Raw genomic sequence first — 25,513 nt, forward strand, 5'->3', positions numbered from 1 at the left:
AACTTATTTGATAGGCAGAGTTATGATAACGTGGTCGGGACGAGTGTTCAAAAATCTTGACGCTACAGCCATTACAAAAGTTGCATTAAAATGTGAAAATACCGCCAAATTAAGTTTGGTAAAAAGATCATTAAATAATATAAGGTATTGAAGTTAAAACTAATCCGCCAAATTAGTAAAAAAAAAACGTGCTCAAATAACATTAAAAATACTACTGAAATGTAAATTAATCCACCAAATCCTTTTTTTAATCTCCAGTCTCACCAGACGACTACGTTAGCACATTGGCGAATTATTTTTAACTTTTATGAAATTTTTATTTTTTATTTTTTTGTGTGGGTATTTTTAAGGATTAATGATGCTAATTAGAATTTAGTGTAATTATTGTCCCTATTTTAATGGTGGCAATGGAGAATATTGTTCTTTTTTCTTTCTTTCGTTTTTTTTTTTCCTTTTTTTTTATGCTATCAAACTTGTACTGATGAAGATTTTGGAATTAATCATGACGGAGATCATCAGGGGAGGTCGATCGTTTGTGAAAACGCTGATTATCACTATTTTAATGGAGAATATTCCTCTTTCCGAAATGTGAAGTTTTTTGTATTAATGTCCTCATTTAAATGGGAACTTAAAAAGAAAAAAAATTGTTGTTCTTACTCTGATTTTAATGGTATTTTTGCACTGAACTTTTTGGTATTTTAATCAGGACCGTTGACGTTATTTAGAAACAGTTGATTTCCTTCTGATGGGGATTTCAAATGCTTGATGTTCTCACTCCAAAGGGACATTATTAGAATCAGGATTTGTAGTGATTGCTATCCCTATTTTGGGACGATCTCTCCGAAAAGAAGCAATAAAATAATTTAGATAGCCGGCATAGCGCTGAACATCATTTGACGGGATCGGAATTATAAGGGTAATGTTTGACTTTATTTAAGAGTTGTTCACTTCACTTGAATTGGAATTTTTGAGAATTACCCAAACTAACTTCTTTACTACTCCTATGCGTTTTCCTGATTTATATTGTGTGATTTTTTGGATGTCTCAAGAGTTTCGCCGACATTTCATTCCCCCTCCCCCTTCATTTTCAGTTTTAATCATATATTAAAGGGGGGAAGCAATTTGAAATGTCGGCGAAACTGGGGACAAACCATTTTTTGGTAACTATTTGATCTCTGCCTGTGTTGACCATTAACCTGAATCGATTGAAAAAAAAAATCTACATCAACGTGAGCGAAGCCGCGGGTAAAAGTTAGTGAAACAATAAACTAATAAATAAATTAATTTATTAATTAGTACACGAGGAAAAATAAATGAGTGAATAAAATGGTGAATGAATAAGAAAATAAGTGAAAGAATGAATTAATAAGTGAATTATTAAATGAAAGAATGTAAATAAACTAGTTAATAAATGATTACGCAAGTGATTCTGTAAATGTTTTGAACAGAAACAAAATGAACTATATTTCACTTTGCCCCGCATGCATTTGACTAATTGCGAAAAATATTAAAAATACAAATAACTAAATATTAACTAAATAGATACTGCACCGAGTATTAAAAGGTCCCAATCAACATTTAAAATGTTAATAACAAGAACTTTATAATTTGATAATATCAAAATAATTTTGACTTACAACAAAATATTACAATTTGAGTATCCATTTTTGAAAATTGATTGTATTATCATATGCTTTGATCAGAGATAATTTTTTCTTAGCTGGAATAAACTACATTTGTTACTACATAGTTAAAATATTACTAGGTAAGTGGCACTGAACGTGGAGTAAATATTTCACCATTTCACTTTTCCCCACATTCCCCTACTTTCTGAAAATGATAATTACATTTTTTTTTTTTTTTTTTAATATTACGAATGGGTGAAATTGTATTTTTTCCGGAACAGGAGCAAGATTTTTAGTTAAAGTAGCTTAACTAAGTAACCCTTCAAGTTAATTTAAAAGCATATTAATTATGAGCTATAACTGGACCCCGGATTATACGCACGATAATATCATCAGGATATACACTAAAAATTCAAAAAGTATGCTCTAAAAAATTTTTATTCACTCAAGTAGGAGTTTTCACACCTGAATAAAAACACGATGTACTTGCATTGTTTTCAATATTTTTGGCGATAATTTGCACAAAAAAATAGTATACGCATAAATAAAATCTATAAAATTCTAGCGACTTGAGAAAAACCCACAGGTCGCCGGATTTTTTGTTCTCTCTGAAGAATAAAATTGTTTTTAGTAATCTTTCTCTTATGAAAAAAAAATCGAAAGGTTAATAAGTAACGTAGTAATATGCAGTTGTTTTTAAATCTTTGCCTTTTTTTTTGAGCAATCACGATTGCTTATTGTTCTCACTTGACTGTTTTCATGTGCTATCATTTTGTTTTCCCCGCCAGCACCCTCTGCAGCATCACCGTCTACCGGTCGCCTCACGATGCTGCTCCTATGGCGAAAGCCGTCTCGAGGTTGCATCCATATCCTACACTTACACGCATACATACACGCACCTAAACACACACACACACACGCATAAATACATACACCTACACACACAAACACATACACACACAAACACATACACACATAAACACACAAACACATACACACACAAACACATACACACACAAACACATACACACAAACACATACACACACACAAACACATACACACACTCAAACACATACATACACGCACACGCATACATACAGACACCTACACATACACACACACACCTACACACAACTACCCACACACTCATCACACTCATGCCTACACACAACTACCCACACACTCATCACACTCATGCCTGCACACAGACACAAACACATATGCCTACACACACATATACTTTCCACACCACACACAAACACTCATACACACAACTACCCACACACTCATACCTGCACGCAGACACAAACACACATGCCTACACACACATACACATACCCCTACACACAAACACACATACCCCCCCACACACACATAAACACACATGCCTACATACACACACACACTCGTGATTGCGAAAAAAATAATTTGAATTCAAGAAATCAAAATTCAAATTAAGGTTTTTTTTTTTTTTTTTTTTTTTTTTTCAGTTATGTGCATTAACGTCAAAAGAAGCAAAAATATGCTGTTGCATATGCACCTATGCTGTAGAACATAATCCAGGCTCTAGTTATTACAATCAACGAATAGTTAAGATGCTAAACGTCGTATTTACTCATCTTAAAAATTTTATCTACATTTAACCACTGTCCTGTTTCTCTTTTATGATATACGTTACAAAGTATTCTGAACAAATAGATTTCCTTCCTCCATCGTGGCTGCTCATGATTTCTCGGAAATCGATTGATTAACCAATTATAGACTAATTATTTTCTTAAATATATTCCAGTAAAGGTCGCATTTTCAGTGTTATTTTTAGTTGCAAATAATCCCTTATTAATTAAGGGGTTAGATTTTTTAAAAATCAAGCTTTGTTAAATATTAAAATTTATCAACATCATTTGCATAATTTACAAAAGTGAAAAAAATTTTTTAATTCGAGATTCTTACCCCAATCTTCATCTGCTGAAGCTGAAATTAAAAAAGAACTTTGTTATTCTAGGACATTTTAATCATAATAGTCAGCAGTAAAATAAATAGATAAGTATATGTACACTGCAAAAAAATTTGTTGTGTTTACAGTAATATACTGTTTTTTCCAACAGTGTAATACTGTTTTGCTAAATAACAGAAAAACTACAAAACTGTTTTAGATTGCGCAAAATGATGCGCAAATAGTGTTACTTTTCATACGGGAAATTTCAAAGAGAAACTAAGGAATTCAACATATCGACTGTCATGTTAGTTGATTCTTTGTTGACTGAAGCTGAACAGCTAAACAATTATTCAAGTTAAAGGTAAGTACTAGTTATATTTATTCATTCCCTTTTCCTTAAAATGTAGCTTTTCTTATCATCTGTAATGTGTGTAAAATACCCGCGTTTATTTTGACATCGTAATTCGTATCTCTATATTCGTTGATCTTTGTTGACTTTGCAATTTGTTTTAGTTGCAATGTTGTAGCGATTGCTTTGTAGCAAAAATACAAGTAGTTATTGTGGTTTTGAACATTTTATATCGCGTATGATAGTTTTAAAACATTTTCTGAAACTCTAATTAGATTTAAAAAGCAGTCGACTCTTTTCTTGATCGTATTTAAAATTATTAAAACATCACACTTGTTTACAATTATATTTTGTGTTATATACAGGGTGTCCGCGCACTTGGAAAGTCATGCAAAGTCATATACTTTGACTGTGAATGAAAATGGTCATGGAAAATCATAATTTTTAGCAAAAAATGCTCAAAAATCATGAAAACTGACAACTTTAAGCAAAAAGGTTCGGCTGTTTACCAGGAGATTTATATTATTGCTCTATGTTTGAAGCTTCTTTTATTTTGAAAAATCAGTTTGCAATTAAAACGTTTTTTCAGTATATTTAGCAATTGAAAAATAATTGCGTATCTTATCAGATTTTTTGGAGAAAAAATAATAAATTTGTTTGCACGTAAACTCTTACCTATAGAAAACTTTTGTGTGACTTATTGGAATCCAAAAAATATTTTCAAAAATTTTAGATTTATAAATTATTAGTCCTTGGTAGGAAAATAATTAAACTAAAACTCTGTAATTATTTCATGTGTATCACTAGTTACTGTTGCATAAATTGTCTTTTAGTCATAATAGTAGCTGGGAACTAATTACATTTTAACTTTAATTTTAATTTTTATGATGCATATGTCCAAACCATAGATCAGATGGTTGCAATTTAATTTTTACAAAATACTAATTAAGATATTCTTGTGAAAAATTAATGTTGTTATCTGGAAAAATTTCATCCCGTGAATTATGGAAAGTCAGGGAAAGTCATGGATTTCAAAATTCGAAATGTAGCAGATGCCCTGTATATAGGATGAAAGTATTTAACATTCAAATCCTTATGTTTTTCAGTACATTTTTAACGTATCGCGATTAGCTTCTTTCTTTCTTCTTTTTCTCCTTATGTTCAGTTTTAAATGCTTTAATAATTTGCATTTCACCATTTTAATGATCAACTTTACAATAACATGCTTCAGATAGCGTTAGTAACTTTTATATACTGTATCTTATTCAATGAATAAAAAATAAATAAGCAAATAAAAAAAGAAAACCGTGACCCAGAGACATACAAACAATAACAAGTTTACGAACATTTTTTGTATGTGTTCTGCTGAATAGTTTGCTCAGAGAACGCTTTGGAAATATATATTTTCTGAAGTCTGAACGACTCAAAATACTCTGACCTCTGGAGCCAGCCTTCATACTTATCTATCAAAATTTAAATTATACAAAATAATAATCAATGAAGCACACACACTGATAAAAAGTAAGCATCTGAAGATACAAAAACCCAAAACGCTTGTCTTTTAATTAAAAGCTTCATATTTGCGTCAGCAGGAAATCAAAGTTTTACTTCAGGTTTAAAGCACTAGTACTGTTGAAACTTCTAAACATAACAATAGTTTTAGAAGCTATATTCAGAGGTACCCGAAAAGAGGTCAAGTAAGGTCTCTATGACCTCCCAAAAACTGCCATAGAAGGCAAATTTTGTCTGATGATTCGGAAAATTGCCTTAAGAAAGGTTCATAAGGTATTTTTTTAGTTCAACTAAAGTGACGCTTTTATGTGATGCATTAGTATGTGAGAAAAAAGGTCCCACTGATAAAAGTTTAACACTATAGAACACACAAGTGAACATAATGCGAGAAAAAATGATTTTAATACTTGCAAGTAAAATATTTCATGTTATTAAGTACAAACAAATTAAAAGGTATGTACGCATTTCAGTTAAAGAAAAATGATCATTTCACATCAGAAGGGGGGGGGGGGACGTTTATTTTTTTAATTCAATGGACCTTGTTTAAATTCTTAGCACGGACATCGCCGTGCGGGTACTGCTAGTTTTATATAAATGGCGTTGCGTATTTGAGTTAAATTCTTTTTCAGGTGGGGGACGGGTGAGCGGGATTTCCCTCTGTTCTAGATGAACAATGTTTTTTAATTACGACGTTATTTTTCTGCTGGATGAGGGGCGAGTGCGGGATTTTCTTTCAAAAGTTTTTGTTAAAAAGATCAGAATGCTAATTGATCAGAGTTCGTTTCGCTCGCTAATTGACTGGGCAACAGTAGTGTGGACTCTAGCCGAGTTAAGCGATAAACAGTAGAGTTGGTGAATTATTTTACATTTTAAAACTGTTAATGTAATTTAATGTCTTTTTATTTATTTGGCGAAATATTTTAAATTGCAAAGAATTTTTTAAGGATGTGTAAGCATTTTAATTTAAGAAAATGATTATTTTACATTAGAAAGGGGAAGCGGGATTTTCATGTATTCAAGGGATTTCTTTTGAATTCTCATCACGGGTATCGCCGTGCGGGTATTGCTCGTTTCACAATATAACTTAGAAGCTAGTTCAGCTGCTAAGTTGACAATTTGAAATTTTACTTACATATTTTTTATCCACGGCATCGTAGCAGCTTCTTATTAATTCGATGAAAGAACTGACCGATTCCAATCCACTATCCTCCGTCAGTACCTTAACTTTTATTCCTGAAAATATTCAACACCTTATAATTGTTATAATTTCTTTTTTTCAATTATTATCTTTATCATAAATTTTATAACTATTTTCCCCCAATTCCTCATAAAATGGAAATTTACTTATTATGCAAGCAAAATATTAATATAAAGTTGTACAATCAGGCTCAATCTCACAACCAAGGTTGAAAATTTCAAGAAAACGCTGAAATAGGTCCAAAGCTATAGCTCACAACAAATTAAAATAAGCAGTTGCTTTGTCATACAAATTTGTTGCACAATATTTTTGCATTTACAGTGGACCCTCGTTTTACGCAGGTTTATTTTACACGGTTTAAGATTTGACATCTTTATTTTATTTTACTTGGATGAGTTTCGGTTTTACGCGTATGCGGCAATGCAAACAGATAACATTTTCCTCTCTTTCAAAATCCAAACTCCTAAAGATTGCAGATTACACGTAATAAACTGCATTTTCGCGTGCTAATAATGGAGCGCGGGCCACTGGAGACATTTTATGCGATCGATTCCAGAGCTCTTTCCAGAAATAAAGTTATTAAACTCACACAGTTCAGAACTCACTGGAAGAAGAGCTTTTAGGAGTGACAAAGGAGGACAAAAGCAACGAGGATACCGACATCGATGACACAGAACCAACATTAAAAATTTTGAGCCATTCATTGACATCTGATTTGTTCACTAACAAATCAGAAAATGATCTTTCTGATTTGTTAGTGAAGGAAGATTCTATCATGGAAATGATCATGGATGCGTTAACGCTCTGCAAAGAACCACAGAGAAAAATTCTTGACTGCTAAAAGACTATCATAGCTAACAATTTTTCATAAACACTAAATTAATTTGTGTTTTCTTTATATATGTTGTGCGGTGGAAATCGATTTAAGTACACATTAAACTTTTTCCAATTAGTCATCTCTCGAATGAAGTTTTTTTTTTTTATTTACGGAACCTAACCACTATTTTAACACTAATATTGAGTCTTAATTTACGCGGTTTTGATTTACGCGACATTTCCAAGGAACGTAACCCCCGCGTAAAATGATGGTCTACTGTATTTCAAAAGTGTATGTTATATATTGATAGAAAAATCGATGTTTTAAACATCGATGCTTTTTCGTCAATGTATCAATGCCATCGATGTTTTCATTTCTTACATTGATGGATTGAAATATCGATGTTTTGCTATCGATGTCGCACCTCTAGTTCGCGCACAATGTGGACGGATAATATTTCTGACGCCCCTGACTTCCCCTGTATCCGCTCCTGATTGCTTAACCCGGAAAAATATTATTGCTGTGACTGTATTGTAATATACAGCGTGTCTCCATTCAGCCAGCAAGATAGCTATTTTCGCAACTATTAGTACTAGATACTTACTTCCCGTTGCAAAAATGGTCAAGATAAGACGCAGAGTTGTTTGACGTGAAAAAAAAAAGTGGAAAAAGTACAGAATGAATCTAACTTTTTGTATGAACTTCAACCCCCTTACATTGCATTTAGGGAAATCAGAAGCATGAAAAAACAATTCGAACACACACTTAAAAAAATAAAAAAATAAAAAAAAGCATTAGTACGACCAATAATCCCCGACATATGCAAATGCAGCGTTTTGTGACGTCTCAACAACCTTTTCGCTACTGAGAAACCACTTGGTACCTTTCCAAATCTTAAGCAGACCACATGCAATAGAAATAATATTTTCACAACATTTACCTATACTATTAGGCTTTGCACGGTTTACCTCGAAAATAAAAGAATGTCATGTGACGCGTGTTCAACAATTAGGCTTAAATAATAGAAAAAAAATACTGTAAAATTTCTCGTCAAAATGATGACCGCAGTTCCTAAAAATCCCCATTAAAATGTGGATATTACTCCCCGAAAATCCCCGCCGGAATAAGGGTAAAAAGTTTTTAAATAACATCAACTTTAAAAATATCTATCTAAATAGGAAAACTAGCTCCGAACAACTTTTTCAGAATGAGGAACAATTTCCAAGTAACATCAACATTTTTTTAACCCCCTCAGATTTAGAAGAATAGCATCAAAAAATAACGTTAACGGCAAATCTAAAGTCCCGATGAAATGAAACGCAACCCTCCATTAATGCAACTAAAATCCTTGAGTATCTTCTGTTGGCAGTCAAAAAAAAAAAAAAAAAAAAAAGGTAAGCACGTTTTTAAAAACGTTTTAAACAAACAAAAAAATTAAATTCTGAAATTTTGAATTCAAATTATGTTTTTCGCAATCACGAATTGCGACAGAACCCTACTCATTGGAGTTAGTTTCTAGAAACGGCTCCTGTGCCCCCAAGCCTGCCCTTTCTCGAATTGCAAGTTAGCATGGAATAAAGACTTTGTCAAACACAGAACAAAGACATTGTACTGCCATGGGCAGGTAAAAGGCAGTAACTGCAGTTTTTTTCGATTTTATTTTTTTGTATTTTCGTCATCCATTATACTTTAGCTTTATTGTACAAGCTTGCTTATTTGGTTTCCGCTGAAAACCGCCCCTCCTCCTTGGCGGTTACGTGTGTGTGTTGGCGCGTGTGCGTGCATGTGTAGGTTTGTGTGTGTGCATAGACCTGTGTGTATGCACGTAGGCGTGTGTGTATGCGTGTATAAAAGCGTGTAAGGATCATTCTTCAAAAAGTGTAATTTTTCTGTCACACGCCTTTTACAATAAAAACTTTAAGGAACAATTCATTTAACAATGGTTTTTAATTTCATCAAAAATATGTCTATTTAAATCTGCCAACAGTTTTTTAATAATAATTTTTATTTTAGTATATTTTTGGTTCACAACATGTGAATTCTCACCTCCATGACATGTCACACAGTGTAACTATTTATGTTGTTTAATAACTAGTTTAATTAAATGCATATTATACTTATTTATTTATCATTCCTTTCACAAGTGTCTCAAATACTAATTGTTTAAGTAACTTTAATTTTTGAATATTGTGTTTTAGTTCATTTTAGAACTAAGAGTCATGTCACACAATAAATTCTCACCTCCGTTACCTAAACACAAAATGCCATTCCTCATTAACACGTGGCAGTAATGACATCAAATTTTATTTTCCAAGATACAAGGGAGCCCCCTTGTTTATTTTCAGTCATAGTTGAAGTTGTGAGATTTTTGTCGAAAAACAAAAAGATAGATTTTGCTTCAAAAACTTACTATGGTTATTAGACTTCTTCCTACGTGAACTTGAATTTAAAGGATGTAAATTAATGTAAAAAAAAGGAGTGAACATATTTCCATATGCTCAACATGTGCGGATTATAGCAACAAAGAAAGAAAATCCCTGAAAAAATGTATCTATTAAGCCTATATTAATGGAAAAGTCCTCACCTCTGTGAACTTGAATTTAAGGGATGTAAATTAATGTAAGAAAAGGAATGAACATGTTTTCGTACGCTTAACATGTACAGATTGTAGCAACGAAGAAAAAAAAATCCCTGAAAAATGTAGGGGAGAGGGGGGCACATGTAAACATGGGACACATGTGAACAAACCATATTTTACCCAGATAACATGAGGGAAAAAATCTGGAAAAAAATCATGTAGATGACAGCAGTAGTACTGTATGCTGCCTGAAATTTCAAAGATCTCAACCATTTTGTTTTTTAGTTATCATAATAACTTCTGTTTTGGAAGGTGCCAATAAACTTTCATGTTCCAGTTCTCAGAGTAAAAACACATTCAACGCTATCTTTATTGTGATTTGAATTTTATTCATTTTGAAGTGGGATTTGTAAAATAAGTTTTTGTACTCTATTTTTTTAAAAAAATTTGAAGGAAATATTGCTTTTTATCAGATTAGGCTTAAGTTGTTATATGGGGCACATGTGAACACACTATGTAGGGGCAGGTGTGAACTGTTTACATGTGCCCCATACTGTTTTTTTTTTTTTTAGTTATTTCAATTTCAAAAATTGTTTAATTTTTTTATTTGATTAGGCTAATTAAGAAACATTGAATAATTAAAAATTTTAATAATTGAAGTTAGTATCAGCTGTATCGCGACTGTGTTGGAGGCTCCAAAAGTGATCGCGGTTTGTGGAGAGAAACAAGTTGGACAAAATGTTTCAGGCGAGAGAGGTGAACTTGTATCATTTTGTGGTATAGTTAATGCAATGGGAAACACTGTACCTCCTGTTTTTGTATTCCCAAGAAAAAGATACAAAGATATTTCTTAAATGGAGCACCATCAGAAAGCTTAGGGTTAGTATCCAAAACTGGATGGATGACAGCAGATATCTTCCTGAAGTTGTAAAACACTTCCAAAAGTACTCCCGCTGTACCGCAACAAATCCTGTTTTGCTTCTACTTGATAATCATGAAAGTCGTATCAGTTTGGATGTAATATTATTTTGTCGTGAGAATGGAATAGTACTCCTTACATTCTCTCCTCATTGTTCACATCGCTTACAGCCTTTGGATGTAGGTGTTTATGGCCTCTTTAAATCTGCACTGAAAACTTCTTTCAATGACTGGTTGACATTACACCCAGGAAAAAGAATAACTATATATGAAATTGGTCAGTGTTCTTCACCAGCTTTCACAGGAGCCTTTACATCCAAAAATATTAAATCGGGGTTTTTCTAAACCAGGAATTTGGCCGTTATCTCGGCTTGCTTTTACTGACGCTGATTTCATCCCAATTCAAATAACAAGCTTAATGCTAGTTAATCCTGAGGATGCCTCCACCAGCTTCAATGCACATTCAAGTCCTACCCCAGAATGCGTGAGACCATTGCCTAGAATAGAATTTCACGATTCCACTCTAGGGAAAACTAAGCAGCGTCAAAAAAGAAAATCAAGAATTTTCACAGACACCCCCCGAAAAAGACATTGTTGTCAAAGCTATGGAAGAAAAGGCAGAGAAAATGAAGATAAAATGTGAAAAAGTGTTGCAAAGAAAAGAAAGTTAGAACTTGCTGAACTGTTGAAAAAGGAGCAGTCAAAGGTTGTAGTCAGTGACTCCGAGTCCGACATTAGCTTTGAAGAGAGTAGCCATCAAGAAATTTGTGCTGAAGTCAACCTTGCACCAGAAAATTTAGCTGTGAATGACTTTGTCCTCTTAGAATTCACTACAAAAAAGACAAAAATTCACTATGTTGGCCGTATCGAGAAAATGGAGAGTGATGAAGCAAATGTTAAATTGATGAGGAAGCAGAAGAAAGAAACCTTTGTATTTCCAGAAACAGATGATACATCGATGGTAAACACTGATGATATTCTGCTAAAATTACCCCCACCTACAATTTTAGGTAGCACATATCGAGCTGCTTCTTCAGTTTCTTTTTCTGTAAAACTTGAAGGCTATAATGTTCGTTGAATCAAGTTAATTTATTATGTACTCAATATTTATACTTTCATTGTGTTTATTAATGTGTAATAAAGAGTACTTAAAGATATGCTTAGGTGCATTTTATACCATTTATATATCTGTTCACTTGTGCCCCAGGTGTGTTTACAACCGCCCCCCCACCGGGGCAGATGTGAACAAAATGTAACATATTTTATAATTAATTTTTAGGTTGGAATTTACTCTTGTAGAAGGGGGATAACTGCATGAAAATATTAGCAAATGTTTGATTTATCATATTTAGCACCTTTTTCTTTTTTATCTCAAATCAATAATGAAAAATATAGAAAAATGTCGTTTTTGTTCACATGTGGCCCCAATAATATGTCTATTTAAGAGAGAAGATAGGGAAGACACTATCTATTAAGCCTATATTAATGGAAAAGTCCTCACCTCGGTGAATCTCACCTCCGTGACAGACCTTATCAATGTCATTATTTCTGAGGTGAAAATGAATGATGGAGGAGAAATACACCAATAATTGACATTTTACCAAAATTATAAATTGCCAGTGTACTCTCAAATTTACTAAATACTATTTTTTAACATACATTTGAAACTACTAATTAAGCCGTACTTTAATTAAGAGAGCTTAATATTATATGCCCACTAATCATTAAAATAGCCAAGTAACAATATTACTACCTTGATATTAAATTGGCCTCGATTTTTAAATAATAAAAGTTTTTTCCCTTTTTTTTTAATTTATATGAACAAGGCATTTTATGTATTTTTTTAATTTATGGGTAAAATAATCGGAACTTAGCTGGGCTATTATTTCTCGTTACTTCTAGTAGGTAACACTTTCATACAAGAACGAAAAAAAAAAAGAAAACAAAATCTGGCCCACGTAGAAAGAAATGAGAATTCAAGAAGCATTACTAAACGTCAAAAATTAATGCAAATTACGTAGTTTGTAGTTCTAAGCAGCCATTTCCACGATGTTGAATTCGATATTTATCAATTCTTGATAAAACGAAATAATAATGGGGTCGTTTCCAAAATTTTAAAAGTATTGTTTTCTGAAAGAGCATGCTTAAAAACATAGGATCTGACCATTTTTTAAATAATTTGCTTGTTTAATATTTTTAAAAAATTACTTAAATCGGTGGGCTTTCATTCTTTATGCTTCTGCCGATGACGTCACAAATGCTGAAATGCCATTCAGTGTTGCCATTCACAGAACAAAATATTTAATTCGCATCTTTACTCACGCGTATTTGCAACGATATGGTTAGTAGCAAACGTAAAGCGCAATTTTAATTCGCTTCTTGATTATCATAACGTGGAAACGCGATAGAAAAATGCGTCAAAGAGCATCATTTCTGACGTCATCAAGACCACGCCTTGTTCGAAAAATCGGAAATTAAAAAAAAACAATTTAAAAAAAATTGTTGGAAAAATGAAAGTATTTTCTGGGTCTATGTTTTTTTTTTTTTTTTTTTTTACTCATTCTATCCATTTCAGTGACAGGAAGTACTACTTTTGACTGAAGGAAACAACCCCATTGTGGCCTGACAAGAATAACAATTAATGCTAGATAATTTAATTATATGACATTACGAATTATTATCATAAGAAGATGATACTTCTTATGATAATAATTCGTAATGTCATTCGTAATGATGGTTGGCTGGCGCGCTAATTGTTCTGCATTTGTAGCTGAGTTATTTTTCTCAAATTGCCGAATCGGTTAATTAAAAATTTTCTGTTTCGTATGTTTCTCACGGATATATGTTGGTAGTTTTCTTTTCAATTGATCTACCATTATTTCTTTTAACTTATCGAATTCTGTAATCTTTCTACCATTTTATTCCACTCATGATAAAAAATAAAAATGGTTTAACTGACATGCGAAATCTCGCCAATGGTTCTTTGCTCGCACAATACTAAAGCTATAATCCTAAACAAATTTGGCGAAACTCTTCAGCTGAGAATGTAAGCAATAAAGTAAAGTTGGCGGATTATTTTGGCGATAAAAATAGGGCCGTTTCCAAAATTTTAAAAGTTTTTTTTTTTTTTTGAAAAAGCATGCTTAAAAGCATAGGATCTGACCGTTTTTAAATAATTTATTTAAGTTTAATATTTTTAAAAAATTACTTGAATCGGTGAGCTTTCATTGTTTACGAATCTTGCCGATGACATCACAAATGATGAAATGCCATTCAGTGTTGTCATTCACAGAACAAAATATTTAATTCGCATCTTTACTCACGTGTATTGGCAACGATATGGTTGATAGTAAACGTGGAGCGCAATATTTGATTCGCTTGTTGATTATCATAACGTGGAAACGTGGTAGAAAGATGCGTCAAAATGCATCATTTGTGACGTCATCAAGACCACGCCTTGTTTGAAAAATCGGAAATTTAAAAAAATTAATCAAAAAATAACGGTTGGGAAAATGAAAGTATTTTCTGGGTCCATGTTTCTTTTTGCTCATTCTATCAATTTCAATGACTAAAAGTGGTACTTTTGACTGAAGGAAATTACCCCTGCAAATTCTAAACGTTCTTTCTCGGTTAAACATTTTTCATTTCGTTCTACGAAAATATTTTGAATACTGCTCATTCCTACTAAATGCTGCTGTAAAATATGGTTAGTTAAATTAATTATCTTTGAACTAGGCGGAGATGGAAGCTTGAATTATTCTGCTAACGTTGTTATAAAATCCTTCTTTCGAGCTTAAGAAAAAAAGTAAATTAATTTGAATTCTGAAATTTTGAAATCAAATTATGTGTTTCGCAATCACAAGTTGCGACAGCACCCTACACATTGAAGTTATTGTTTCTACGGCTCCTGTTACCCAAAGCCAGCCCCTCCTCCTGGGCGGTTACATGTGTATAGTTGTGTGTGTGTAAACTTGTGTGTAGCACGTAGGCGTATGTGTATGAGCGTGCGTGTGTGCGGACATAGATGCCACCGACCAGAAAAAGCCCGGGGACAGAGCTCGGGATCACAGGAGCAACGCCTGGGCGGGAGTGCTGCAAGGGGAGGCGGGAGGGGGGGGGGAGAGAATAAAATCAGCGTAACGTCAAGGACAGTCAAATGAAAACAATAAGCAATCGTGATTGCTCAAAAACATATTTTTATAAATTAACACAAAACAATAAAAAACTTTACCTGGTATAACGTTATCCTCTTCAAAAAAAAAAAAAAAAAAAAAACAACTTCGAACTGACGAATATATTTGTTTTTAACTTTATGCAAATGCGAAGTTTGTTATAATACAGAGTTTTCTTGTGTTTTCGCTTTCGCCATTTACGACAGTCAACTCACTTTTTAGAGGGAAATAATGAAAACTAACATTATTCACCTCGAGAATACCATTACGAGACGAAACAATTTCTGTTGCTGAAAGCAATCTAAGACACCTCGAATGCGTTAATAAATATTCGTAAAAAACTGCCTATGTTTACCAACAGACACACGTGGATCGCAATGTTTTACCCTTTTCTTTAATTTTATAAATCACCGCAAAGTAGCGTATTCGAGCGCTGGAGTTTCAAATAGTTTCACGAACAATGTGGATACTTTTTAATAAATTTACATATGAACGTTAATGGGATATATTTTTCGGAATACCATAACAGCTATGTTTCACTAAAACAAATAAATCATTTGAAAGGTAATTTTTATCATGTGAAAACATCCTGACATTTTTTAAGCTTGAATTATACAATTTTTAAAACTGAATAGAATAACAGAAAAATAAAAGTAAATAAAACCTGTACCTCCTATTTTTCTTTCACCATAAGCTCTTTCGGGGAATACGCCTCTATAGTACGTGATGGCTGATAATGACACAGCCACAATTTTTTTAATGAATAGTTTAGAACCTTCAATTGTCGAGAAGTCAGGAAAGATCGTGCTCCACTAAAAGTAAAGAAATAACGCCAAAAGTTTTATCATTGCTTATAGTTTCAAAAAAATTTCGAAAGTTATTTTTCGGAAACTCTTAAGTCTATTTACTTTAAATAAAATTTATAATCAATATTTAAATAATTCAAATCCAACACAGGGAACAGAATATCAAGAAAAAGTTTCAACTATACATGAATATGGAATATTAATGAAGGGAAAATGTAATAACTTTAGTAGAATTATGAGTATAAGAGGGTTGCATATTTGTATTTCTAACATCTATGTATTAAGAGATATATTTATCTTTTCTCTAAAAAAATTGATCCAAAATTAAACTCGTTGGGTAAAAAAAGTTTCATATAAAAATTAACAGAACCATAATAATAAATTAAAATTTAGCGAATATAATGTAAGAATATTTTTATGATAAGACATTAATTGCGTTCTTAAGTTAATTTCATGACATTGTTTATGGAAGTAAAAGCATTCTATTCTTCTACATAATAATATAATATGTTCCATTGAAACATAATTTAAAAAAGTTTTAACTATCCATTCCTTTTTTAATATTGCCGAAAAGCCGTAATAACTGAAGAAATAATGTGAGAATAAAGAACTGTTATTAAATCTGAAAATATTTACATCACACATAATTTCATCTTTAGTACAAGCCATGATGAACCAACAAAGTTTGAAAACAAACTATTCCACAGTTTTTACAGCTCAAGCGAAAAAATCGTTTGTTTTCATAGTTGCTGCCAAAAATTGATTTTGATTTTGATTAATTGCGTTAGGTGAATGCATTAGTTGAATTACTCTTTTATTTTTGTAGAAAAAAATAAAATTCCTCTGGAATGAAATTTCTTCTAAATTGTTTTAAATTGTTTGAAAAAAAAAAAAAGAGAGAGAAACATATAAATATAAACATTCTAAATGCGTGCATTATTCAAAGCAAGGCAACACGATATTGTCTTTTTTATTTTTTGTTCTGCAGACGATTATTTCTGAAGCATAACAAAATGAAATTCGGAACTCCAGCGCTCGAATACGCTACCTTGCGGTGATTTATAAAACTGCGTCTGCACCTAAAACATTGCCACGTTGCGCATCACGTGTGTCTGTTGACGTAAACGCGGTCAGTTTGTTCTGAGTAACGCATTCAACATGTCTAAGAACGCCTTCAACAACAGAAATTAATTCGTCCCTTAGTAGTATTCTCGAGCTTCTCAAAATAATGTTAGTTTTCCTTATTTCTTTCAAAAAAGTATTAAATGGTGGAAGCGTAAACAAGAAAACTCTGGATTAACAAAATTGGATAACGTTATACCAGGTAAAATTTTTTATTGTTTTGTATGAATTTGTAAGAATATGGGGGTTTTTTTAATCTTAAATTAATTAAACTTACCATATTTTACAGCAGCATTTAGTTGGAATGGACAGTATGCAAAATATTTTCTTGAATATATTATCGTAGAACAAAATGAATAACCGAGAAAGAATTTACTTTATTCCTTTTATTCTCAGCTGAAAGGTATCGCCAAATTTGTTTAGGGTTATATAGTTTTGGTATTGTGCGAGCAAAGTAGCCTTGGCGAGATTTCGCGTTTTTACTTAAACCATTTTTAATTTTTATCATGAGTGGAATAAAATGGTAGTAAAGATTACAGAATTCGATAAGTGAAAGGAAATAATGGTCAATCAACTGAAAAGAAAACTACCACCATATATCCGTGAGAATTTTGTTGATGATTTGCAAAACATGACACAATTAAATCGTAACTCAGAAATTAGAAAAATCGAAACAGAAAATTTTTAAATTATTCGATTCGGGAATTCAAGAGAAATAACTCAGCTACAAATGGAAAACAAGTGCTAGCCAAAGCAAAGCAAAGAAGTATCATCTTCTTTTGGTAATAATTTGTAATGTCATATTAAATTTTCTAGCATTAATTGTTATTCTTGTCAGGCCACAATTATTATTTAGTTTTATCAAGAATTGATAAATATCGAATTCGACATCGTGAAAATGGCTGCTTAGAACTATGAACTACGTACTTTGCATTAATGTTTGACGTTTAGTAATGCTTCTTGAATTCTCATTTCTTTCTACGTGGGCCAGAATATCCACAAGACTTTGAAAATTAATTTAAAAAGAATAAAGCGAAAAAATCACACGTACGAACAAAAATCACAACACTTTTAGCATTTTCTTCGTTACCATGTGCGTTTGTTGTAGTTTTCAATTCCGCCATTAGACAGTGACTTCAGTGCCCCCTATAGTTCGTTGGAGTTGCGAATGGTGGCCTTTGCTTTTTTTCCACTGTTGGTTGCTTCTTTTATTTTTTTACATTTATTTTTTTTTCTTAGGCTGTTTATTATTGTTCTTTATGAAACCGATATTGTGTAATAGTGCGTTATCAAAAGAGTTTTTATTACGCGGAAATAAAAAGACAGGGATTTTTAAGCATTAACGTATGATTCGCAACTCCAATAAACTATAGGGTGCGCTGCAGGCACTGTCTAATGGCGGATGCAAAAGGTAAAACAAACAAACGTCGTAACTTAACTTGCTTTGACGCTTAGTGAATGACAGCAATTTTTCATCATGTCTGTGGGAAGCTTTCTTTTCTATTCATCTGAAATTACATTACACCGCAAACTGTCTGAAGCCTGTAATTTACTCCAAAGGAAACACGTGGAATGGAATGTTTTACCTTTTTCGGTGGTATTGTTAATCACCGCAAGGTAACGTATTCGAGTTCTGGAGTTGCGAATGGTATTTCATGTTCTTTCTACTGAAACGAAGTTAAAAATTTTGTACCTCCTAAAATTGTTTGCACTGTTCATGCACTAATTCGCAACTCCAATAAACTATAGGGGGCGCTGCAGCCATAGTCTAATGTCGGATGAAAAAGGTAAAACAAATGCCGCGATTTATAACTTGCTTTGAAGCTCCATGAATGACAGTAATTTTTCATTGTGTTTATAGGAAACTTTGTCTTCTATTCCTCTGAAATTACATTACACCACAAACTGTCTGAAACCTGTAATTTATCCCCAAAGTAAACACGTGGAACGGAATGTTTTACCTTCTTCGCTAGTATTGTTAATCACCGCTAGGTAGCGCATTCGAGCTCAGGAGTTGCGAATTGCAGTTATTAAGAAAATATTGAATTCCAAAAGGAAATGCAAAAAATAATTCTAAAATATATATTATTCATAAAACTTGCGCTCCACGAGCGTTTTCTAAAAATGTATTGTGTAAATTCCGACATTGCAGCAAAAATCAAGAAAAGTATTTTAATATTGTTTTCATTTGTATATTAGTTTTATCGTTGTACTGACCACTTTGCTGGGGGAAAAAATCTAAAACCAGAAATTTCGATAAACAAATGCCATGTATGCAAACTTTTCGGATTGTGATAGGTTGAATCATGACCCCACTAAATTTCCGCTTTTACTGGCCTTGACAATTTATGAGTTTTCTGCGTTAAACCGATGCAGCTCATGCATCCACCAATCAATGTCAACGTTTCAAAGTTTGTTTATTTTTGATTGGACGTCGCCCATTTTGTCCGCAAAAGGCGCCACAGGGGACCCTTGCATCCACCAATCAATGGCAAAGTAATGGAAACATGGGTTCCCTGTAGCGCCTTCTTTGTTGCTATGGGTTTCAGCGCGATAGTCACGGCCTATAAAAATTAAGTGGGGTCGTAGTTGAATGCATGCCAGGGCAAGGCATTTGTAATTTTCCACTAATTTAATAGTATAAGGAAATCACAGTACAACACTGTGCCAAACAATCTGTAAGTAAATTAAAACTGCGGTGGGTTGCTAAGTAACGTGCGTATCACTTCACATGTTTTGCAAACATGTATTTCAGACAGTTTTTGTGGGGGGAGGGGGGGGAAGCAATTGAGATAGCTTACTGTTTAAACTTTGGCGTGGCTTTTTATTCGCTTTGTGATTGGAAGATAGCGAGTCACCAGTGCCATATCTAGGGGGGATAGAGCAAGTCGGAGGGAGGGGGCCCTTGCCCCGGTCAGCAACTTCTGGGGGGCGGCAAATTCACCCTCTTTGCAACTAGATATAAAAACACGAAGGAAGATGGATGAAGGCAGCAACTTCAAGTTTTTGCTCCGGTTCGGAAAAATCGTATATCCGGCATTGCAAATCACATGATTCATTGCCGTTCCATGAAAAGTTATTTTTAGAAATGTCGTTTCTTGTAATAAATAATATCGTCTGCTTTTTACGCACATAAAAAATGCAATGCCTATTTGCAATTCAAATAACAATGCACCCACTTACTCTTGTCCAACGAGATCTTGTCCACGCCAAATTGAAATGTTTATCCTTTTTGTTTAATTTCTTAAACCACCGCGTAGTGGCGTATCTAAGCTTTAGAACCGCAAATTTATCTTTCGTTCTCGCCTCCCTCCTTTTTTTTTTTTTTTGGCAATCCCTTTTGGATTTGGATTGGACATTTTCAGCGCTTCTTGTTTCATTTCTGTATTTTTTGGATTATTTTGGGTCACTATTTAACTTGAAATACTTAGGTACAGCAGTTATTATGATATTTCTTTGTTGAATCACTCCTGACTTTAAAACTTGTTGTACCAAAGATATTTAAAAGAATTCGTTTAGGTTAAAAAATTTTTTTGTCTTTTGTTTTCATTTTGCGTACTTTCAGAAAACAGCTTCTGTGCTTTCTGGATACTTCGTAAAAATGCAAAAGTATAGTAACGTTTTATTTTATTTTTCACCGCCATCGGAGAGAAATAAGCAAACAATACATATTGTGACTTTTTTTTTTTTTTTGAAAAATTACCTATAAAAAAATCGGATTTTAGGAATTACCACTGTCAAGTACGAATGCTTTGCACAGGGTCAACTAGTCATCTTTTTATTAATATATTTTTTAATGAACACTTTGTTCCGTTTTTGTGCCAATGGGGTTGTTTCCATCAGTCAAAAAGTACTACTTTTAGTCACTAAAGTTGATAGAATGAGCAAAAAAGCAAACAAAAAAGAAACATGGAGCGAGAAAAAACTTTAATTTTCAAAAGTTTAAGTTTTAATTAATTATTTTATAATGTTGGATTTTTCAAGCAAGACGGGGTCTTTATGGCGTCACAAGTGCCAAGGGATGCACTTTGGCGCGTTTTGCACTGGCGCGCTGAATGCTTACCTTGCTGTCTGCGTTTCCATGGTATGATAACTCAGAAGCGAATTAAACATTGTGCTCTGCGCTTGCTATCAACCATACCGCTGCCAATACATGTAAGTAAAGAAGGGAGTTAAATATTCCGCTCTGCGCTAATGGCATCAGTGAATAGCATTTCATCACTTGTGATGTCACGCACTGGAGTGGAAAAAATAAAATGGGGTTGTTTCCATCCGTTAAAAGTACTACTTTTAATCACTGAAGTTGGTAGAATAAGCAAAAAGAAAAAAAAAAAAAGAAAAAAAAAACATGCAGCGAGAAAAAAACTTTAATTTTCCCAACGATTAATTTTTAATTAATTTTTTTAAATGTCCGATTTTGAAAATGGGGCGTGGTCTTTATGACGTCACAAATGATGTACTTTAGCGCATCTCCACCGGCGCCTAAATGTTTACGCTTGCTATCTACCGCGTTTCCAGGCTATGATAATTCAGGAGCGAATTAAACATTGCGCTCCACGCTTGCTATCAACCAATAGTTGCCACTACATGTGAGTAAAGAAGCGAATTAAACATTGCGCTCTGCGCTAATGGCATCAGTAAATGGCAGTTCGTCACTTGTGACGTCATGCGGAAAAATAAAATTGAATCTGCGCACCGATTAAAATATTTTTTTTTATGTTAAACTTTGTCAAATTGTTTAAAAAAATAGTCAAAATATGTGTTTTTAAGAATGCTCTTTCAGAAAAAAATATTTTTACAATTTCGGAAACGACCCCATTTTAGCACATGTTTTTACTTGAACTTTTTGTTAGGATTGTGCGTCAATTCCATCAGCTTTATTATATTGTTTTTAAACAAACACTTAGTTTAATTCGGGTGTCAGTTTTAGCGTTGTTATTATAATGTTTTTCAATGAACACTTTGTTCGACTGATGTGTCACTTTTAGAATTGTTATAATGGTTAACCTCGAGCTTCGCCGACATTTAAATTTTGTTTCTCCTTAATTATATCAAAAGATATGATTGAAACTGAAAAACAGTGAGGAGGGAAATTTCATATCGGTGAAACTGGGGAACACCGTTATAATAATGTATTCTAAATGAACCCTTTGTTTTATTTGTGTGGCGTAGTTGTAATACATAATGTTTTTAAATCAGCATTTTAGAGCAAGAGCACATGAGCGCCAGACCTACGTCATAGTATAAAGATTCAAAATTTTTCTGCTTAAGGACATCACAGCAGGTGAGAAGGTTCGCTATTACTTAAGCTGAGTCGTTCTGGCTTTGGGCAGGAAACAGATAGCAAAAGTGTATCAAAAAAATCGAGTCATTCCATGTCAAGTGACCTTGTCGTCTCCACTCGACGATCTCCGATTTGAATGAAATTTTTTAGAGGTGCAGACATGCCTTTAAAAGTGACCTATACAAATTTTCAGCTTCCAAGATCTAAATCCTGAGGATCTAGTGACAGTAAAAAAAAGGGCTCCAAAATGGCGGATCTGCTTTGTGAAATGAATTCGCAACTCCAACGAACTATAGGGGGCACTGCAGTCCCTGTCTAATGGCGGAATTAAAAACTAAAACAAACGCATGTGGTAACGAAGAAAATGCTAAAAGTGTTGTGATTTTTGTTGTTATGTATGATTTTTTCGCTTTATTCATTTGAAAAGATTTTTCAAAGTCTTTTGGTTATTCTGACCCATATAGAAAGAGATTAGAAACCAAAAAGTATTACGAAAGTAAACAATTAATGCTGAACACACAGTAAGTTGTTCTGAAGTAGCCATTTTCACGATGTTGAATTCGGAATTCATAAATTTTTGGTTCGCTTCGAACGGCATTTTCATTTTGTACCGTTTTTTCTATACATTAGTACATATTAAGTTCAGTTTCGTCACATTTCCGGCATTTGTTGACATTTTTGTCACATAGTGCACATACGTGGCAGACTGTCAAGAGTAACGTTTAACACTAGATAATTTATTTCTATGACTATATGATTGGATATCTAAAGAAATCATGCATTTAATTCATTCGTCATGGAAATGATTTACCTGATATGCGAAATCTTGTCAAGATACATTATTCTTTCACACAATTTTAAAACCATAACCTTATAAACAGATTTTTGGCGAACTTTTATTTTTTATTGTTCAAATTCTTAACGTTCTTTCTGGATTTTTCAATCTGTTCTGCGATAAATATTTTCAAGAAAATTTATTTACATACTTTCTATTTCAGTAGGATACTGTAGTAACAAAGGTTACTTTAAATCATTTATGTGGAATTAGGTTAAGGAAAAGTGTCCAGTCAATATTGTTAAGTTCGTTTTTTTTTCTTCATCGAATTGAAAAACTGATATTTATTCAAATTCACTCAGAACAAAATAAATAAAATGTGTACTCACAGTTTATGTATGGTGGAAGTTTTCTTTTCAGTTGATTGACCATTATTTCTTTTTACTTATCGAATTCTGTAATCTTACTATCATTTTATTCCACTCATGATAAAAATTAAAAATGGTTTAACTAAAAACGCGAAATCTCGCCAAGGCTACTTTGCTCGCACAATTCCAAAACTATAACCCTAAACAAATTTGGCGAAACCTTTCAGCTGAGAATAAAAGGAATAAAGTAAATTCTTTCTCGGTTAAACATTTTTCATTTTGTTCTACGATAATAAATTCAAGAAAATATTTTGCATACTGTCCATTCCAACTAAATGCTGCTGTAAAATATGATTAGTTAAATTAATTTAAGATTAAAAAAAACTCATATTCTTACAAATTCATACAAAACAATAAAAAATTTTACCTGGTATAACGTTATCCAATTTTGTTAATCCAGAGTTTTCTTGTTTACGCTTCCACCATTTAATACTTTTTTGAAAGAAATAAGGAAAACTAACATTATTTTGAGAAGCTCGAGAATACTACTAAGGGACGAATTAATTTCTGTTGTTGAAGGCGTTCTTAGACATGTTGAATGCGTTACTCAGAACAAACTGACCGCGTTTACCTCAACAGATACACGTGGAGCGCAACGTGGCAATGTTTTAGTTGCATTCGCAGTTTTATAAATCACCGCAAGGTAGCGTATTCGAGCGCTGGAGTTCCGAATGGGGTCGTTTCCCAAATTTTAAAAGTATTTTTTTCTGAAAGAACATGCTTAAAAACATAGGATCTAATCATTTTTTTAAATAATTTGTTTAAGTTTAATATAAAAAAAAATACTTAAATCGTTGCGCTTTCATTGTTTACATTTCTTGCCGATGACATCACAAATGATGAAATGCCATTTACAGAGTCGCATCTTTACTCTTGTGTATTGGCAACGATATGGTTGATAGCAAGCGAAGAGCGCAATTTTAATTCGCTTCTTCATTATCATAACGTGGAAACGCGGTACAAAATGCGCCAAAGAGCATCATTTGTGACGTCATCAAGACCACGCCTTGTTTGCAAAATCGGACGTTTTAAAAAATTAATTGAAAAATAACTGTTGGGAAACCGAAAGAATTTTCTGGGTCCATGTTATTATTATTTTCTTTTTTGCTTATTCTATCAATTTCAGTGACTAACAGTACTACAGTGAAACCTGTGTAAGTTGACCACTTGCGGTGCAATACTTTGGTGGTCAACTTAGACAGGTGGTCAACTTATAAAGGGGGTAATGATGATGATTATTATTTTTTTTTTTTGTAAGTCTTTTGCACCATGCATTCATTTTTTGCCTAATTGACACTTATTTTTTCTGTTTAACTCACTTTCATTGTTTAGCATTACTTTGAATGAATAATATAAAATGTTATTCGAATATTTTTATAGATTATTTTCCCAGAATGATGTATAGTATGTTATGAAAATTTAGAATTTCAGTAAATTGATCAAAAAAAAAAAGTCTTATTGTTTATGAAAAGTTAATCATTTTATATTAATAGTTCATAAAAATTTATAGTTAATCAAAAAATAATTTTTTTTTCGTTTAACAACGAAAGAAAAATAAGTTTGGAGAATAAAAGGGTTCTTAGTAGTTTTCCCATGTGGTTAAACTCAAAAGGAGGTTTAGTTATGCTGCTGTTTCATTAGTTGGTAAAATGCTGGTCTGGCATCAAAAATATTCTTGGAAAGCTATAAAAAAATAATAAAAATAATAATTTGTTGAATAAAATTTTTATAAATAAACTAAGTGGTTAACTTACAAAGGGTTTTTTACAATACTCCAAACCAAACTTGGGGTTCATTAGTGGTCAAGATAGACAGGTGGTCAAGATAGAGAGGTGGTCAAGTTACAGAGGTTTTCTTTCATTATATAAGATAGGGCTAATTCCGTTCCTGACAAAAGCGGTCAACATAGACGGGTGGTCAACTTACAAAGGTGGTCAACTTTACAGGTTTTACTGTACTTTTGATTGAAGGAAACAACCCCATTGCCATGTT

The 25,513-nt window shown here is 32.8% G+C and overlaps 1 protein-coding gene across 1 annotated transcript in view; it reads right to left on the reverse strand.

The window, feature by feature from the left end:
* Positions 1-16,581, reverse strand: part of LOC129230115 (HORMA domain-containing protein 1-like) — a 46,221-nt gene extending 29,640 nt beyond the window's left edge. Inside the window, exons 1-4 of the mRNA XM_054864520.1 lie at positions 16,549-16,581; positions 15,777-15,918; positions 6,556-6,656; positions 3,577-3,597 (exon numbers count right to left, since the gene is read on the reverse strand). Of these exons, the coding sequence (XP_054720495.1) occupies positions 3,577-3,597; positions 6,556-6,656; positions 15,777-15,918; positions 16,549-16,581 (297 nt within the window). The remainder of the gene's footprint in view (positions 1-3,576; positions 3,598-6,555; positions 6,657-15,776; positions 15,919-16,548) is intronic.
* Positions 16,582-25,513: the final 8,932 nt, after the last annotated feature.

This window comes from Uloborus diversus, chromosome 9 (assembly GCF_026930045.1).
Source record: "Uloborus diversus isolate 005 chromosome 9, Udiv.v.3.1, whole genome shotgun sequence".
Taxonomy (NCBI): Eukaryota; Metazoa; Arthropoda; class Arachnida; order Araneae; family Uloboridae; genus Uloborus; species Uloborus diversus.